This window comes from Gastrolobium bilobum, unplaced genomic scaffold (assembly GCF_033153095.1).
Source record: "Gastrolobium bilobum isolate Gb01-03AN ecotype WA unplaced genomic scaffold, APGP_CSIRO_Gbil_v1 utg11542, whole genome shotgun sequence".
Lineage (NCBI taxonomy): Eukaryota > Viridiplantae > Streptophyta > Magnoliopsida > Fabales > Fabaceae > Gastrolobium > Gastrolobium bilobum.
Genome location: NW_026898298.1, coordinates 85,597 through 104,474, shown reverse-complemented (window position 1 = coordinate 104,474; position 18,878 = coordinate 85,597). Strand labels below are relative to the sequence as shown.

Here is an 18,878-nt window from a genome sequence, read left to right as displayed (position 1 = left end):
TAAATATTCATTTATGAATCATATTATAATTCCCGAATTTACGCTAATGTCTGTTATTTAATTGTTTAATACAATTTACAGATCAAACAATAATGAAGATTTGCTCGATCAAAGCATTTTCCTATCATTGAAGGAGATGTTAGATAAACACAACAGTATTGTCCAATCTTTTCGCTATGCTAGAGACCGTTATAACGAAGATCAACTCAAAGGCGTGAGATTGAGGCTTATTCGAAAGCGTGGCAATGATGGAAGACTTTATAATCTTCCTTCCGCATCTGAAGTAGCTGTTTTAATTGTTGGAGATATAGACACCGCAATGGGTGATAGGGACATCATTGTTGAGACACAGGATGGAGTTTTAAAGCGCATTGATGTTAAACATCCATTATATTTGGGTTTGCAGTATCCTTTGTTATTTCCTTACGGTGAAGATGGTTATCGCGATGATGTCCATCGTAATTCAATTTCTACTGGTAGGACAAACCCAAGATCAACTATCAGCATTAGAGAATTCTTTGCATTTAGACTTCAGATCAGATTAGGAGAGTCCCAAGTTCTCCATCAATCTATAAAACTTTTCCAACAGTTCTTGGTTGATGCTTATACAATGATTGAGCACGAACGTCTTAATTTCATTCGTTACAATTAGGCTAATCTCAGAGCTGATTTGTACGAAAATGTAGTACACACGTTTGACAGAGGAGAAGATACAGCGGTCAAAACAGGCAGGCGTATTATTATACCTTCTTCTTTCACGGGCGGCCCAAGATATATGGCAGAAAATTGTAAGGATGCATTTGCAATTTGCCGTTGGGCTGGATATCCTCATATTTTCGTAACAATTACCTGTAATCCTAAGTGGCCAGAAATTTCACGGTTTCTTAAGGCTAGAACGCTGAACGCTGAAGATCGTCCAGATATTCTTTGCAGAGTATTCAAGTTCAAATTGGACCAGTTGTTACAGGATTTAAGAAACGGACATATTCTTGGCAAAATTAATGGATGTACGTATTTTTTTTATTTGTTATTATTTTGGAATAACTTTTTTGCATTTTTTATTAAAATCAAAACCATATCTTTATATTTCCTAATTTTGCATGTACGTATCTTATTTATTTTTTTTATTTTTTTTACGTTTTTTAATACAAATTATTGTCGTTTGTTTTGCTTGAAATTAACAGATGTTTGTACAATTGAGTTTCAAAAACGTGGGTTGCCTCATGCTCATATTCTACTGTTCTTGCATTCCTCTAACAAGCCAGAAAGTGCTCTCGATATTGACAAATTGATTTCTGCGGAGATTCCTGATAAAGATTGTGATCCTTCATTATTTGCAGCTGTAACAAGTTATATGATGCACGGTCCATGTGGTCCTAATAATTACAAGTCTCCTTGCATGAAAGAGGGAAAGTGTTCAAAGAAATTTCCCAAAAAATTCAGCTCCCGTACAATTATTGACGATGATGGATTCCCTCATTATAAAAGAAGAAATAATGGGAGATTTGTTATTAGGAACGGTGTGGAGCTAGATAACCGTTCTGTTGTGCCTTACAATGCAAACCTTCTTTTAAAATATCAAGCTCATATAAATGTTGAATACACCTGTCAGAGCAGTGCTATTAAATATCTTTTTAAATACATCCATAAAGGAAATGATCGCGTGACAGCTGCTATAAAACATTCAGATCCAACTCTTGATGCATCTCGAAAAAATGATGAAATTCAAATGTTTTATGATTGCAGGTAGTGAATTTCAAATATATGAATGGGTGATTTTTTTCGCTTATTTGAACTGAATTATGATTTTTTTTCCCTTTCTTTGGAATAAATTTCTTCTTTTATTATAGGTATGTGTCTGCATGCGAGGCTGCTTGGAGAATTTTTGGCTTTGATATTCATTTTAGATATCCTCCTATTCAGAGATTGTCATTTCACTTGCCTAATGCAAAGAATGTTGTTTTCCGGGATAATGCATCAATATCTGATGCGAAGACAAGAGCTGAGTCCAGGAGGTCGATTTTTGAGGCTTGGATGGAAGCAAACAAAAAATATCCAGAAGGAAGGCATCTAACTTATGCTGAGTATCCAACCCATTTTGTTTATAAAGAAGATACCCAAGAATGGCACCCTAGAAAAAAAGGATTTTCAATCGGTAGAATAAATCGTTTCTCAGCTAATAATGGAGAAGATTCATATCTTCGGATGCTTCTTACTTTTCAGAAAGGTTGTACAAGCTATTATGATTTGAGAACAATTAATGGTGTGCTTTTTCCTTCGTTTAAGGATGCATGCTATTTTTTGGGTCTTTTGGATGATGACAGAGAGTATATCGATGCTATTAAAGAGGCAAGTTCATAGGGGTCAGCTTCTTATCTTCGTAATCTGTTTGCTCTTCTTTTATTTAGCAATTCAATGACTAGTCCTGAATTTGTTTAGGAAAAGTCTTGGAAATTCCTCTCTGACGATATCTTATATCTACATAGGAAAAATATAGGATGTTCAGGTATGTGTTTATAACAATTTTCATGCATTATTTCTAAAGACCAGTGTTTTACTGCAACAAGAGATATGTCGACAATTTCAATATGTTAGATATGTTTTTCATGTTGATTACTTCAAGAATGGCATATACTTTCATGTTATTGTATGTATAAAGTCCAACATTATTATCTGTTTGCTTTGAGTTCAAAAAAATTAAAATTTTATAAATTATTTCACCTTTCTTTTTTATTAAAAATTTAAAACATTTTCAGTTATTATTGTTGATACGGAAAATAAGTTGTTACTTTAAGTTGAAATAAATGTTAATCTTAAAAATATTGTAACCTTTGTAAAGAAAACATTATTTTTTATTATTGATGTTACTGTTTAAGTCTGTTACTTCACATTGAATTAAATTTATTATAAAAAAATTTAACGTTTTTTTTAGGCTCCTTACAGTATATCATTGTTGTTTCTCGGATCTCAATGGTGAAAGAGTTTTATTTGTCATTTTAAAAATTAATTATACTTTCTTAAATTGAAAAATATTAACCTCCTCTTTTTTTTAATTCATTATAAAAAGTCTGTTAATAGAATAAGTCATTTTGAATTTCATATATATTCTAACGCATCTTGAAGTTAATATTTTTTTTTTAATTTTTTCTTTTGTTAATAATTCAATTTCTTAGTATTCTGTTATATTCTTTGTTTAGATGCATCTCTTCCAGAAGATTGTATAATAAATTCTACACTTGCTGAAATAGACAAAGTACTGCAGAGCAATGGTAGATCTCTATCAGATTACCCGTCAATGCCTCGCATAATGATGGAATCATTGATGGATATACAAAATAGATTGGTGCTTGATGAGTTATCGTATGACAGGTTATTTTTTATAGAAGAACATAAGAGATTATTACATTCCCTAACTGATGAGCAGAAAGATGTCTACGAGAAGATTATTTCAGCGGTTTCCCGAGGCACATGGGTTTTTTTCTTTCTTTATGGGTTTGGAGGCACAGGAAAAACATTTATTTGGAATACTTTGTCTGCATCTGTTAGATCAAATGGAAAAATTGTACTAAATGTTGCTTTGAGCGGAATTGCTTCCCTTCTGTTGCCTGGAGGACGTACAACACATTCCAGATTTCGTATTCCTATTCAGATCAACGTGTAACATAAGCCAAAATTTTACTCTTTCTAAGTTGTTGTCGAAAACAAACTTAATTATTTGGGATGAGGCCCCAATGGTACACAGATTTTGCTTTGAGGCTCTTGATAGAACACTTAGAGATGTTCTTAGATTTTCTAATCCGAGTTTCTGTGATAATCCATTTGGTGGAAAAGTTGTTGTTTTATGAGGTGATTTCCGACAAATTTTACCTGTGATTCCTCATGGTAGCAGACAAGATATAGTTCATGCCACTATTAATTCGTCTCATCTTTGGCCGCATTGTAATCTATTGACTCTGACCAAAAACATGCGTCTAACTTCAGGAAATAGTAATCAAAATTTGATGGAAATAGAAGAATTCTCTGAATGGCTTCTTAAAATAGGAGATGGTGATCTTGGAGATGATGTGGACGGGGAATCTATTATAACAATTCCAGATGCACTATTGATCAAAGAATCGGAAGATCCACTTTCAGATTTGGTTGATTTTGTGTATCCGAATATGTTGAATCATATTTTTGATCCTGCTTTTTTCAAAGAACGTGCCATTTTGACTCCTAAATTGGCAGATGTTGCTATCTTAAACGAGCGGCTTATGAGTTTTATTCCGGGTGAAGAACGAACATATTTGAGTTCAGATAGTGTTTTGAAGCAAGATGGAAATTCTGAGCTAGAGGATGTTGAATTCTCTCCTGAGATTTTAAATACCTTCTCATGTTCCGGACTTCCTGATCATAAATTAACTTTAAAGGATAATGTGCCGATTATGCTTTTGAGAAACATTGATCAATCAAAGGGGTTATGTAACGGCACGAGACTGCTAATTTCTAGATTAGGCAACCATGTTGTTGAGGCAACTGTTCTTACAGGAAGCAATATAGGAGAAACTGTCTTAATCCCTAGGCCCACTGTCAGCCCGTCTTCTCATACGTTTCCTATAAATTTCCAAAGAAGACAATTTTCCTTGGTGGTTTCATTTTCAATGACTATCAACAAGAGTCAAGGACAATCGCTTTCTCATGTTGGAATTTATCTTCCTAGGCCTGTTTTTACTCATGGACAATTATATGTGGCGCTATCAAGAGTAAAGAGCAAACAAGGATTGAAGATTCTTATATTTGATGATAATGGTTGTGTTGCAAATAGTACCTATAACATTGTCTATAAAGAAGTATTTCAAAGGTTAGTGTAGTTGATTTGATTTCTTTTTGCAGTTCACAAACTTGAATGCATTTATGATGAAAAAAACTTTTTTTTTTATTTTGTGCATGTCCTTCTGATTTTTTTTAGTTATGATTGGGATAAAGTTATGCTATATTTTTTAATAATTTTTATATATTTTTAAATGTCGTTAATGTCATATATTTTTTTTTCTTTTTTCAGATTATGATGTGCATTGCTTACGGAACCATCAAAGCAATTGGGAGTAAATTCAATTGGGGGTACAAATCCTATAAGAAATGCCTCTATTATGTTTGTGAAGATTTTGACAGATTGTTTTGTAATAACTGCCAAAAACATTGGAGTGATGACCAACCAAAGTGAGTTGTTTTGTCCAACGAAATTTTCTGATTTTTAATGTTTTGTTTTACTACATAATTGAAACTGATAATTTTTAAGTAGTCATTTCATATTTTGTCGAACATCTTATATATGTGTAATATTTTGGCTGATTGTTTATGTGATAACAATTCCCGTACCTATAGTTATATAAGTTAATAATTTTTATTAAACGTCAATTCATTTAGAAGGATGCGACAAGATTCGGTCGACAACCGACTGAAATTTTTTTCCCTCCGTGCAGCGCACGGGTAAATAACTAGTTCGATACTATTTTTTTGGATATTGTTTTTGTTGTGTGTTTTGATTTTTGACTTAAAAAAATACCTATTTTATTAATTATTATACAAAATAATTTTTAGAATAAAAAAACACAGAGCACGATCAAACAGATGAGTTTTTATTTTTACAAAACAACCATATCAACATGTTTTTTTAAATAAAAATTTATTTTTAAAAGCAGTATTAAAACATGCCCTAAAACCCATAGTCCTAGATTAGGAGACTATCAGTTGCAGAGGTGGTTCATTCAGCACCTTTGGACCCATGTTATTTTTCAGGCTGGAATTCACTAGCCAGTGAGCACAGATGTTATTATTGATCCTTAATGATAAAAGTACATTATTATTAAAATATGATTTTATAATAATAACTTATATCGAAAATTTTTTATCTAAATTTTTAATTAAGTAAAATAATATAATTATTAATCTCAATAAATAATAACTATTAATTGTGGAAAAATAACGGTTAAATCTAATATCAAATTTCAAAATTTGATATGGTGTCAGAGGATCCTTCCCTATATATATATATATATATATATATATATATATATATATATATATATATATATATACTTTTCGTTTCTCAAACTGCTTAAAATAATTTTATCTCCGACTACTAAATCATAATCGTACAAAGATGGATCAATGGTGATAAAGAAAGAGAGAGAGAAAAGGGAATCATAACCATTCAATGGTGAATCAATTAATATAATGAAATAAATAAACAAACGATGTAATTTTTGGGTGGGCCGGAGATAAACTTATCTCAAGTTGCTGGAGAAATATTTTTCCCATATATATATATATATATATGTATCGGAAAAAATATTTCTACGACCATTTTAGATAAGGTTATCTGCGGCTACCCTAAAAACTACGTCGTTTTGATTAATGAAGGGTGTTTATGTAATTTGATGTGAATTAATGAAAGGTATTTTCGTAATTTTGTTTATTTTTTAAAATTACAAAAACACCGTTCATTAATCAAAATGACATAGTTTTTGGGTAGCTGTATATAACCTTGTCTAAAGGGGCTGTTTATCTAACGTGGCTGTAGAAATGTTTATCATATATATATATAACGAAAAATATTTCTCAAGCAGCTTGATATAAGTTTATCTTATCTCCCGGCTACCCAAAACTACGTTGTTTTATTTATTTATTTTCTTATATTAATTGATTCACCTTTGAATGGTTATGATTCCTTTTTCTTTCTCTTCTTTTATCACCATTGAATCATCTTTGTTCGATCATGATTTAGTAGCCGAAGATAAAATTACTTGAAGCAGCTTGAGAAATGATAAGCCTATATATCACCATTGGATCCTCCGCAAATTTAAAAATTTGACATAAAATCCTAATATTTGATTTTCGCTATTGAAAATCAAACTTGTTAATTAATATTAATTCCAAAAAAAAATATTACCATTGATTGACGGAAATTAACAGTTAGAATTTGATGTTAAATTTTAAAGTTTGATATTGGTGTCAAGGAATTCGCCACATATATTTACGTGGAGAGATATAATTAAGTTTTTAACTATTGAAAGCAGCATTCATTGAACATCAAAATTGTGGTTTTGCATCATCTAACCGGAATTAATAAAATCGGTTTTTCCATTGTCAATATTTATTTTTTATTCTCTTCCTTTTTTCAGGCTAAAACAACATGATGTAGAAAGTGCGAGAGAATGAATGCACAGAATTAGAAGCAAGCCTTTGTTAGAAGGAAAAAAACATGTCCACCTGCTGCATTTAACTGTTACGATTTGAATTCCATATCTTAATAAAGGAAGTTTATATTTTATGGGAAATATTACTCTTATTTTACATGAGATATCTTATCTCATTTTTTCTCACTTCGATTTCCGCACTCCACCTTTTTCTTTTTTTTCTTTTTTCTTACAATGGTGGGACCCACCCATTTTCTCTCTACCACATAAGATAATTATCTTATGTAAAAGGAGATTAATAAAACCCATACTTTATAGATAGCTTTTTTTTTTTTTGCAATGGAGAAAGTTGGTTTCACTAGTCTAACAGTTCGAAAATTCAAAATATTTAATTTACGAGATTATATTTATTAATTAATTATTAATATATAATAAATTATAATTATTAAATTGACAAAAATCAAAAATTAAAACTTGATAATAAGAAGTAATAAGAAAAGTAGATACTAAATATAGTATTTCCTTATTAATAATATTTTGAAGGAATAAATTGGAAAGTATTATTATAACTCTGTAAATACTGATATAAGTATAACAAACTGTAAATGATGGGCAAAAATGTCATTTCAGGAATCACTCGACTCTGTATCAATCTTCAGGAAAGCTAGGGTTTTCTCTCTCTTCTACTCTACTCTACTGGCGAAGAAGTGAAAGCAGCTTTCCCTAAGCGTAGCCCCTCTCTCCCTTCGTCTTTGATCAGCTCAGGTTTGTATTCATTCGCTCATTGATTTATTCATTTGTTATCTGATTAATTATTTTCCATGTAATTGTTCTTGCGCCCACTGCTACGTGTGACTGTAACGTTCATAATATTTTCTTGTTTGCGGAGCATGCTTTTCTGCCGATGTATTGCTCCGTCGTTTTAAAATTTTCGTTAAAAATTGTGTTTTCACTGAGTTTATTTATGAACTCGTGGTGAAATATGATTGCTTCTAATTTTACATGGAATTTATGGTGGGTCCTGATCTGGGTTGCGTAACTATAGCTGAATTTGAAATCTGAGACCCCTTTTTTTGTTCACTGTTTAATAGTATCGCATGTAACAGCATCAGCTCACATAGCCATAGATAGATTAAATATTGCAATATGAACTTTTGAAGCTTGCGTTAGTGTGTTGAGTACTTGTTTGTCAAAATAGAGGAGGCCTTAATGGTTTTGAAAAAATAAAATAAAAAAAAATACTATGTTGATAAGCATTAACATTTTGCTGTCTTGCTCCAACATTACCTTTATCCAGGCCGTTTTTATTTTGTCTAGAGTGGCTCTGTTGTCTCTTACATTTTGGACATGTTAATTTAGCATGCCTTGTGTCATTTAGAATATCTTCCTTAACCTTCATCTGGAATTTTGTTCTTGTGAAGTCGTGTATATATTCAACCTCAGCTATTTGGTGGATCATATTTTGGAATTGAACATTCACTTGGTCCTCTTCCAACAAAAGAATTTGGTCTTGGCTATATTATATGGAATGTTTGCAATAGCAGATTGTTTCAAATATCTTCAATCATAATCTTGAGATTCTGTTCTAAAGATTTTGACATTATTATATTTACAAAATTAAACTCTCTTGAAATCTTGTTAAGAAATCAAAGAGGGTTTATATTTGTACATTGCTGTTGAAGTATATTATCTTTTTCTTTTTGTGTTTTATGAAGAATGATATATTTTTTGTGTTTCCTCGACCATAGCAGATGGATTTTCATAGTTGGATTATTTGTTCTTACTTGTATAGTGGAACATTAGTTAAGGTTTGTGATGGGTCATTTGGAGGCTAGGGGAAGCGGCTTGTGTATTTCTGCAAAATTAACTGAACATAGTCATCAGAAATTAAGAGAAGGAAATCAATCAGACCAAATTGTTTTTGAGAAATGGTTATTTTAAAGGAAAAACTTTTTATCCTGTAGCAGGAGATAAATTTATGTCTAGCAATCCGAAAATGACATTGCATTGGGGTTTAGGAAAAAAATTCAGGGTATTTTAGAAATTTTACTTTTCTCATCATGATTTTTACTAAAATACCTTGTATTTCCCCCCCAAAACTACGTCGTTTTGGGATTGCAGGAGATAATTTTTTTTCTTGTTGCTGTATTTTTTAGTTTTGTTATGAATGTGACTGTTTTGTCCAGTTGAAATTATATTATGGAATTGTTACCAGTATGTGATAACAAAAGTTAAGGTGATTTATTTTCATTGGTTGTAGGTACAGTAAGGTATTCCTGAAGAGCCGCGGAGGTGTACTCTTGCCATATTGTTAGAAAGACTTATGGAACGTCAGGGTCATGATTATGCAGCTGCATCTGCTATGGCATATGCTCAGCAACAGAGACAAGCGGCTAATATGCAACAGCAGCAGCAGTTTGGATTTCATCCTCAGCATCAACAGTTTCCTTCATCAGTGCATGGTCCTCCATTTATACCCCCAGGTCCTGGTCCCGCACACCCCTCCATTCAACAGTTCCCTTATCATCATGGGCTGCAGCAACAGCCACAACTTCAACAGTTACACCCTCATGGCCCTCCCCCACCTCATCTTCTTCTTCAGCAGCAGCACCAAACACAACCTGCATTCCCTTCTCATTATCCTCCTCCACTTGTTCCATCACCTTTTTATGATTCTGCTCCACCCCCAGTTGCTCCCCCTTCTGATCCCGAGCTCCACAAGCGAATTGACAAACTTGTTGAGTATGCTGTGAAAAATGGCCCTGACTTTGAAGCCATGATATGTGAAAAGCAACGAGATAATCCTTCCTATAGTTTCCTCTTTGGTGGGGAGGGCCATGGTTACTACCGTTACAAGCTTTGGTCATCAACACGTCCCCCAGGTGGTCCATTTAGCCCACCTTTTCCACCATCTTCTGTGCCCATGATCCATCCTCCTCCAAATCCAATGATGAGCCCATCTCCTCTAAATGCTCCCCCAATGAATGCTGCAGGAATTGGTTCTTCACCTTCAATGCTAGGTCCACCTCCTTTCCAACAATTCTATGATCAACACCACCATCAACATCCTCAGTCTTTTGGGCTTCATGGTCGGCCTGAGTATGATCAGTCATCCAAGTCTTTCAAAGGGCTCTCTGGGCCACTTCCATCTGATGTAGCAATGGAGCTCGGTAATGTTCTTAACAATCTCAATGGCACAAAAGAATCAATTAAAGGTGCCAAACTTTGGTTCATGCAGAGATCTCCATTTGCACCAGCTCTAGCAGAGGCTCTTAGAGACAGGGTCTTTGCATTGGATGACGTTGAGAGACAGTTACATATAATATACCTTGCCAATGACATTCTTTTTGACAGGTAGCATACATTGTCATTTCACTGTAGAGCTAGTTTTTTATCACTGACAGAAACATAATTTGATTGATTAGCTTATGATAGACTCTTACAATTGTGCTTCTAATCGGAAGAAAATATGGGTCACACTTTCACTGTGTTTTGTGTCTCTAAACTAGTGTCAAAATAAAATTGGTTGTTGGTATAGGTTTATCTCCATTTGCAATTTTTGCCTGATTGGTGGAATTAGTTTCATGACAGGAGGAATGCAATAAAATCATGTGTGCTAGGAGTTACAACTTATTTCCTCCCCACTCTTATTTGTTTCATTTTTCTCAAAATCTGCTATTTCCATCCTAAATCTTTTGGAAAATAGCCTGAAGCTCATATGAAATAGGCAAACAATATGTTGTCCTATCAAAGCCCTCTTCACATACTAGTTGTGCGGTGGATTTTATTTGGGATGTTTGCTAATTGTTTCTACTTTCTAGCTCAAAGGCTTGCGATTCATGTCTACTCTCTATTTACCTTATGGATGAGGCCAATTTGTTTCTGCCCCTATACTTGTTCTCTTCATTTATAGAAATAGAACATTTTTTCCTTTCATTGAATTTTTTTTGCAAGTTTTTGGCTGGCAAGATCTTCCCTCTCTTGCTTATTTCCATCTTGGTCATTGATAATCTTTTTGACATTGATACTAATATTGATGGTTCTACTTTTCATTATCTCTGACTTTTGCAATTCTAATTCACAGCTTGAATCGAAGGACAAGCAGTCATGACCTTGACAATGAAGCCTTTGCGTTTAAGCCTGTTTTAGGCTCAATGCTTGCAAGAATTTATCATAACCCACAAAGCAATGAGGAGTATAGGAAAAGATTGCAGCAAATGGTGGAGTTCTGGGCTTCTAAAGAGGTATATGATGGAGAGACTATATCTTTACTGAAGGGTGAGATGATTGGTGGGCCACAAACAAATTCTTTTTCTGGGGCTTCTAAGGATTTATCCTCTGCTTCTGCAGATCCAGGTGCAGGTAAGCTTCTCTCTTTAACCAGAATGTGTCGAGGGATGCAAAAGTCAGTGAACTACTTTTCTCGTGATAGCCACATAATTTCCAGTATATGAGACAATAAATGGTTTGAAAATGGGCCCTCGCCCATGGGAAATAAAAACCACAAAATGTACCTCTTGCTTTAAGAAAATCTGTTTCCTTGCTTTTTTGCTTTCTCTCAGAAAGGGGAAGGTCTTGACTCGAGTAGCTTCTGGTGTGTCATCTGTTGTAAATTTATCTATAAAACATTGCAACCTATTTTGGTAATTACATGGTCACTCGAACTGGCCACCAGTGATGGCATATGAATATACCATGTATTAAACCAAAGACTATTTTAAAGATAACTTAGTTTAGTACCTTTAACATTATTATGAAGTTTTTATCTTGCTACAAGAGATTGATTGTTTAAGAAATTATTTATAACTTATTCTCCCCTCCCAATTGCAGGAATTTTGCAGACTCCCAATCATATTGTCCAGCAGTGGCAAGCTGATAGGCTGGGCTCTGGTTCAAGTGTCTTAGACCAAGATCGTCCTGATAAACATGCAGCTCCAGGGCAGTCCATGCCAGCATCTCTGGCAGCTCAGCAATTTCTTCCAAATTCTGCTCCTCCCAGTGCCTTTCCAGGGTCCATGACTATACCATCTTCTGTTCAACCTGCTAATCAACAACCTGGTGCACATTTATTGCCCCCTCCATCGTCCAGCACCAGTGAACAATTGCCACCATATCCATTGTTCCCACCCGGCCTCATTCCTGGAATGGTTAGAAAGATGCAGATTGGAAGTGGGGTCCCATATTCTCCTTTGAGCCCTTTAGACATCCCAACTATGATACCACCATCAACCGTGCCACCATCAGAAATTCTTCAAAGAGTTTCAAAGTTTTTTAAAGAAATTGGAGAGGTAAATCCTTCCGAGGGCCCTATGAATTCTGATTCAAGAGATGAAGATGATGAATATGAGAGGGATCCTCCAGTACGAAAGGGAGGTGCTTGCATACCTCCACCCCCAAACTTGCAGGTTGATCCAGAGACGGGGACCTATGCTGATGGAAGTGTAGATCGGAAACCAGGATCAAGTGGCTCAGGAAGGTTGGGACTTGGGGCAACAGCCAATCCCAATGAGGTGAGTCAGTATGATGATGTATATACATCTTACAGGAAGCAGAGAAGCACCAATTACCATACATCAATGAGCGCTAGAGCGGCAGCGAGATGAAAGCCTATAGTTACCTTGTCATCAAAATTTCGGATTGCTGGGTGTTAGACTAGGATCTGTTAGCTTCGTCTTTGTTAATGTTTCTCTGAAAAGGTGTAGTTAAACTGGTATTTTTGTTTGTTATGAGCTAATGATCCAATGTGCCAATTTTTCTGAGCAATAGTTGTGGACTTCTGATTGTCATTAAAGTCTGGGGAGAACAACAATAGATAGGGAGGTTGGTATCACTGACATGTGATTGCATGTTAAGGAAAATGTTGTGTATATAAAGCACTAATGGCTTCCGAAAGCATATCCTCATTGAATTCGCCCTCAAAATTATCCCTATTTTCCAAATTATGTTATATATCAAGGGTATGCAGATTTAAGTTCTCTCTGACCCAAAAAAAAAAAAAGGTTAACTATGTGTAATATAGCAGAGGAAAAAATTGATGAATGAAAAATCGGTTGACATTTTGTTTAAATGATTGAAGTGAGAATGGTCAATATACGTTGAATAGGATAGTATGGTTTTGACTTGACATGTTAAAATGTCGGGAAATTTTTTTATAGACTAATAAAGAGTATTTATAACTTTGGAGCCGAAAGAAATTTACGAAAATTTAAGGGCGTGCACTTACTTCAAAAGTCTTTATTTTTTCATTCCAGTTGTTCATATATTATAGTATGCTTGCAGCTTTAAAAAAAAAAAATATGCTTGTCACCGTTTTGGTTTATATGGATTTATAGAGGTGAAACAAATGCTAAAGCATGTCTTGGATATGCTTAAATTATAGAAATAAATATTTTGCTTTTTTAAATCTCTTAAAAGAATTGAATATAAATTATTTTAAACACAAAATAACTATTCAAACAGGCAAATAAAGATTAGGTTTCTTCTTTGTAGGAAGTGACAGGCATAGGGAGTTCCTTGCAAAGTATATGCAGTTTATTTGGTCATTTTATGAATTTTAATTAAACATTTCCCCGTGTATTAAGCACAATGCATAAATTATTAATGAATAAAATAAGAGTTTAACTTATATCTTTTATCCCTCGAAATTAAACTTTTATAATAAAAACGTTAACCAACACCAACAACACATGTCATTTATCCTAAATTAATTGATAATAGCGAAGAACCAAAATACATTACTTTTCCAAATTAGTTGAAAATTAACTTGTTTTGGAGCCAAAAATTACTTTTTATCAATAGCTTTTTGAAAAAGGATATTCTCAAGTATGCTATAAATTATAAATTTGATAATAAAAAATTTATATTAATGGGCCAATATTTTCGCTTTGACCAAAATATTTTACTTACGCCATGGGAATCTAGGAGAGTAGGAGTTCAACACTCTTGACAGATGCTTGTCCACATTATGAATAATTAATCATTGGGAAACTAATAAAGCTGCTACTAAAAATAGCTCAAAGATGAAAAGATCCAGTGTCGCACAAGTTCATCAAACTGCACAAAAAAAGAGATACAAATGAATGAAACTAGAGCATAACAAAAAAAAAAAAAATCAGCAAGTGCCATCAGTTACTTCCAAAATTGCAATCCTTCTCTGATGTAAAGATTCAGCAGGCTAGAATTTTTGAAATCTTAAGTTTTATCTGATGAACTAGATTGAAAGTATATCTTCCCGTTCAGCTTTATCTGATAAATTTACACTTCTCTCATCATCTTCAATATCTTTGTTCTTAACATTATTCTCTGCATCACTCTTGGTTTCCATTTTCGAATTCTGTGTGCTCTGTTCATTATCCTTATCTTCCAAGTTACTGTCTTCAATATATCTTTCTTTGATGCTATTCTCTGTGTTGTCCTCATTTGTGGCACTGATTTTTTCATCTGACAAATTTTCCATATATGTCTGAGTGCTCTCTTCGTTACCCTTGATTTTTAATTCACTAACTGCAGCATTTATGTTCTCGTTGTAAGTCTGTGCACTGTCCTCATTCACAAGGCCAATTTCATCTTTATCAGATAAGTTTCCCATATTTGAAGTCACTGTCCTCTCTTCATTGCCCTTGTTTTCAATATCTTTGTTCTTAACATTATTCTCTGCATCACACTTGGTTTCCATTTTCGAATTCTGTATGCTCTGTTCATTATCCTTATCCTCCAAGTTACTGTCTTCAATATATCTGTCTTTGATGCTATTCTCTGCATTGTCCTCATTTGTAGCACTGATTTTTTCATCTGACAAATTTTCCATATATGTCTGAGTGCGCTCTTCGTTACCCTTGATTTTTAATTCACTAGCTGCAGCATCTATGTTCTCGTTGTAAGTCTGTGCACTGTCCTCATTCACAAGGCAAATTTCATCTTTATCAGATAAGTTTCCCATATTTGAAGTCTCTGTCCTCTCTTCATTGCCCTTGTTTTCAATGGGACTATGCTCACCATCTACCTTGTCACTCACTTCAGCTTTATCGGATGAATTAACCATATCTGAAGCTTGTGTGCTATGTTCACTGCCGTTTGTATTGGTGTCACTATCTTCACTCTTGGCAATAGTCTCTGCACTGTTTTTCTTCACGGAACTCACTTCCAAAGGCCCAAGCTTAGCTTCAAGATCCTTGACAATGATGTTTAAAGATCTAACATCCCGAGCCTTTGCTAATTGGCTGCTTGATGATGCCTATCACAAGAAACTAAGAGTTTGAATATTGATTATAACAAGGATATTGGGTATCTTCTTCCCAATTTAGAGCATAATTTTTAAACTCATGGTCCAACACATCACCAAGTTAAGTAATTAAAACTAACACAACCATGTTGCCACCAAAAACAATTCTGTTGTATGGGCGTGATCAACTGGTAATGCAAAAACCTATTACTTACTAGAAAAGATGGATATCCATATTTCTTTGCAATAAGCTCTCTCTAATAGTGGAAAGTAAATTTCATTAGAACATGAAAAATAAATGTCTATAGCAAACAAAATCATCATGATTAAAGATTTATTTTTCTTCAGTGAGATGATATATTATATCAACTAGATTAAGTTAGGAAAAAATAAAAACATTTGTACTTGTAGAAATCATAATGTAGAGACCGGACAGGAAGCATGCACAAATGATATTGTAATAAAAAATTAATGTAGAAATCATAAAAAGAACCCTTTGTCAAATACAATCCTTTAACATTAATTAGGTGGTGTCACTAACCAATTTGGCTGTGAAATAACCACAGCCCACAGCCAATAATAAAATGCATTAGCATGTATTTTGAATTACAAGGATGTTTGAAAATTAATAGTCTCAGGCTCAGCATTGAAAATTTTGGGATTTCAGAACAATTAACAAAAAAAGAAAATGTAAGTGGAGAAAAGGAATAAGGGCCAAACTTTCAATCTCAATGATGACTTTTTCCATTAATACAGTCCGTTGATTTTATCCAATGACAAATTGACAATGATTTCCTTCCATATACCCTCATTCATAAAATTTTCCTTTCATATACCCTCAATAATGAAAATGAAAATATTTTCAGATGTTATGAATTCAGGGTTCAGAATTCTTCTCAAACACAAAGTTGTGTTTACAATTTTAGATAATAAACAAACAGTACTGAATTTTAGCAGGGGAAAGATTTAGGGTTTTAGCTATATCAAAAACACCCTGTCTTTATTGTTTACATAGACTGACCTGTACAATCTGCTCCACTCGCCGATTAAGATCTTCCCCATATGCTTCCTTGTGGATGCCTTTAAGCAAGTGCCACAAGTGAGAATCAACATCATCTGAACGATGTTTTTCAATCATACATTGTGCAACAGCAGACCTACAACCGACTGCATAAAAAGGACAATTTACAAGCTTCATAGGACAAACAGTTATACAGTGTCTGTCCATCTCACGTCTCATAATGCTAGCTGAACACTTCTGTTCACATGGAATTATTTTGAAAGGACACGTTGAATCATGCTTGTTCAAATGGCCTGCACAGAATTTGGCATTGCATCCCTCATTTTGGCAGATCATAGGTCTAAAGTTGCAGTTGTGAACATGATTGTCAAGCTCTTCTGCAGAACTAAACTTCATGCTGCAATGAAACGCGTTCTCGAAGTCAACATTCTTAAGCAAATTTTCTGCAATTGTTTCTCTTCTATCAAGTGTCCAAAAACCATTCATTTCCATCTCTTGAACAAAATCATCTATTTTGTCTTCTCTCTTTTCACTTAGCAGCCATCCTGAAACCCGGCTAAACAAATTCCTCTTTGAACTTGCGTAGTCATCAACAAAATTAGAAATGATATCAAAAGGATGATCCGATACCTCGCCGTCAGGACCACCTTCCAAGATAACAGACTCAGCAACAAATGATTCACTTCTGAGGGTAAGATAATCTATCATTTCCTTTCTCAAATCAACAGTCACTGAACCAGGAGTCTTGAAGAGATCTCCTGATGTGTTATCAACACATGCAGAGGCTAGTCCTGGAAGGAACATTTGAGCCAACTTGTGAACTACTTCTGTATCACAAAGATCACAATATAACAAGGGACCTCTCTCTTTCTCATCTTCAATCTTCTCAGGCCCAAGGTCCACGTCAATTGTGGGCATGTCCATGCTTGATAATATCTAGAAACAAGTTTCAGGAAGAAATCATCATTATATACTCTTTTAATATCCTTGACATCACTTTTAAATTTCTTCAAACTCATTGTGTTTTTATACTATCCAGTGAAGACATGTTCCACATTATTTAAGACCAATTGCACAATTTAGGATTCCAGATATTATCATTTATAAAACCAAAAGTCAAAGATGACATTACGTTGGTACCTAAAACAGTTATTTTCACAACCTTAATTTCTCGAAATGCAACCAAATTGGGTTGAGTGAATCAAACCGTCTATGATCACAGCAACACATGAATTTTTCATTTAAAAAGCGAGTGCCCATCTTCCAATTTTTGAATATCTTAAAAGGAATTGAAGAAAAAACAAAACTTACCGACATGGGTATTGAGATCTAAAATGTTAGCTTCTGATTCTGAACCTGTCGTTGAGAATTTAATTTTGAAGGTACTTTCGATATAATTAACGAAAGTTACAACGGCGGAGCGGAGTCGCAGTAGCTGCCACAGGCTATATTCCATTTACCCAACTCTTCTTTCTAACCGTACAATATTAATTTTACTATTTCATTTTATTTTTATTTTTGTAAAAATAGGAATACAATATATTCTTTATTATATTATACCAGATAAATTTATTTTCATCGCACATGAAAATACGTGGAGTCATATATTTTTTTCACATGCAATTACATAAGCCTCGTATATTTTTATCATAGTTGTTAAAATCTCGATTTATCACTACGATTTTACGTTTTTACAATTTTTTCCATCAAAATGATTTTATCAATATTTCAAACGCCTCTACGTTTTTACGATTTTGTAGTCCCCTTCCAATTTTATTTAAAATATCAATTTTGATAATATTAATTTTTATGTATGTATACGAAATAAATTTATCTTTTAGAAACATTAAACTCATACAATAAATCACTACAAAAATATGGCCCCATACACCAGACCAGATCAAGTGCTTATAAAAAAATATGCTACTAGTGTCCTTTCCCAAAACAAAACTAAAAAATCTTATCTTCTCATGTGGTGTTATTATATATGAAGAAATCATGTGAAATGATCACAATAATTTATAATTAAATCAATGTTGATATGGCGTGGATGTCATTGTGATCATTTATATCATTAATTATTATTTATGATCGTAATTATATGAAGGAATACGAGTAAAAAAGGAAGTAAAATTTAAAATGGACGGTCAGAATACTTCATGTATTTTGGTTTGGTTGACTCCAATAGCTAGGCTCCTGATTCTTATTAGTCAAAAAGGTTAATTCTTGTTTGTTTTGGAATCCTTATAAATTAAACAAATATCAAATATATTGTGAACATTAACATGTTCATAATTGATTTTTTTTTCTTTTACGTAAGAAAATTTTAAATATTTTATAACGTTTAAGTTTGAAGAGTGATATTGTGTTTCAATCATAATTGTTTGAATGCTAAAGTTTTTCGTGCAATATTTATGATTATTACAAAGTGATCAGACCAAATACGGTATGGATAGCC

The 18,878-nt window shown here is 33.5% G+C and overlaps 4 protein-coding genes across 4 annotated transcripts; 3 read left to right on the top strand and 1 right to left on the bottom strand.

Annotated features, from left to right (window-relative positions):
* Positions 1–775: 775 nt before the first annotated feature.
* On the top strand, positions 776–3,661 carry LOC133314638 (uncharacterized). Its single transcript, XM_061516144.1, has 5 exons — positions 776–1,007; positions 1,185–1,746; positions 1,851–2,349; positions 2,440–2,506; positions 3,198–3,661. The coding sequence occupies exons 1-5, from the start codon at positions 776–778 to the stop codon at positions 3,659–3,661; spliced, it is 1,824 nt and encodes a 607-aa protein (XP_061372128.1).
* A 304-nt stretch (positions 3,662–3,965) lies between these two features.
* Positions 3,966–4,850, top strand: LOC133314637 (uncharacterized). The gene has a single exon (XM_061516143.1). The coding sequence runs from the start codon at positions 3,966–3,968 to the stop codon at positions 4,848–4,850; it is 885 nt and encodes a 294-aa protein (XP_061372127.1).
* Positions 4,851–7,805: 2,955 nt separating this feature from the next.
* On the top strand, positions 7,806–13,099 carry LOC133314634 (uncharacterized). The gene is made up of 4 exons (XM_061516140.1): positions 7,806–7,943; positions 9,439–10,532; positions 11,263–11,540; positions 12,009–13,099. Exons 2-4 carry the CDS (start codon positions 9,502–9,504, stop codon positions 12,779–12,781), a joined length of 2,082 nt encoding a protein of 693 aa, XP_061372124.1. The 5' UTR covers positions 7,806–7,943; positions 9,439–9,501; the 3' UTR covers positions 12,782–13,099.
* A 1,236-nt stretch (positions 13,100–14,335) lies between these two features.
* LOC133314670 (uncharacterized) lies at positions 14,336–17,825 on the bottom strand. Its single transcript, XM_061516186.1, has 3 exons — positions 17,732–17,825; positions 16,427–17,356; positions 14,336–15,411 (listed from the first exon to the last, which is right to left on the bottom strand). Exons 1-3 carry the CDS (start codon positions 17,735–17,737, stop codon positions 14,389–14,391), a joined length of 1,959 nt encoding a protein of 652 aa, XP_061372170.1. The 5' UTR covers positions 17,738–17,825; the 3' UTR covers positions 14,336–14,388.
* Between the last annotated feature and the right edge of the window lie 1,053 nt (positions 17,826–18,878).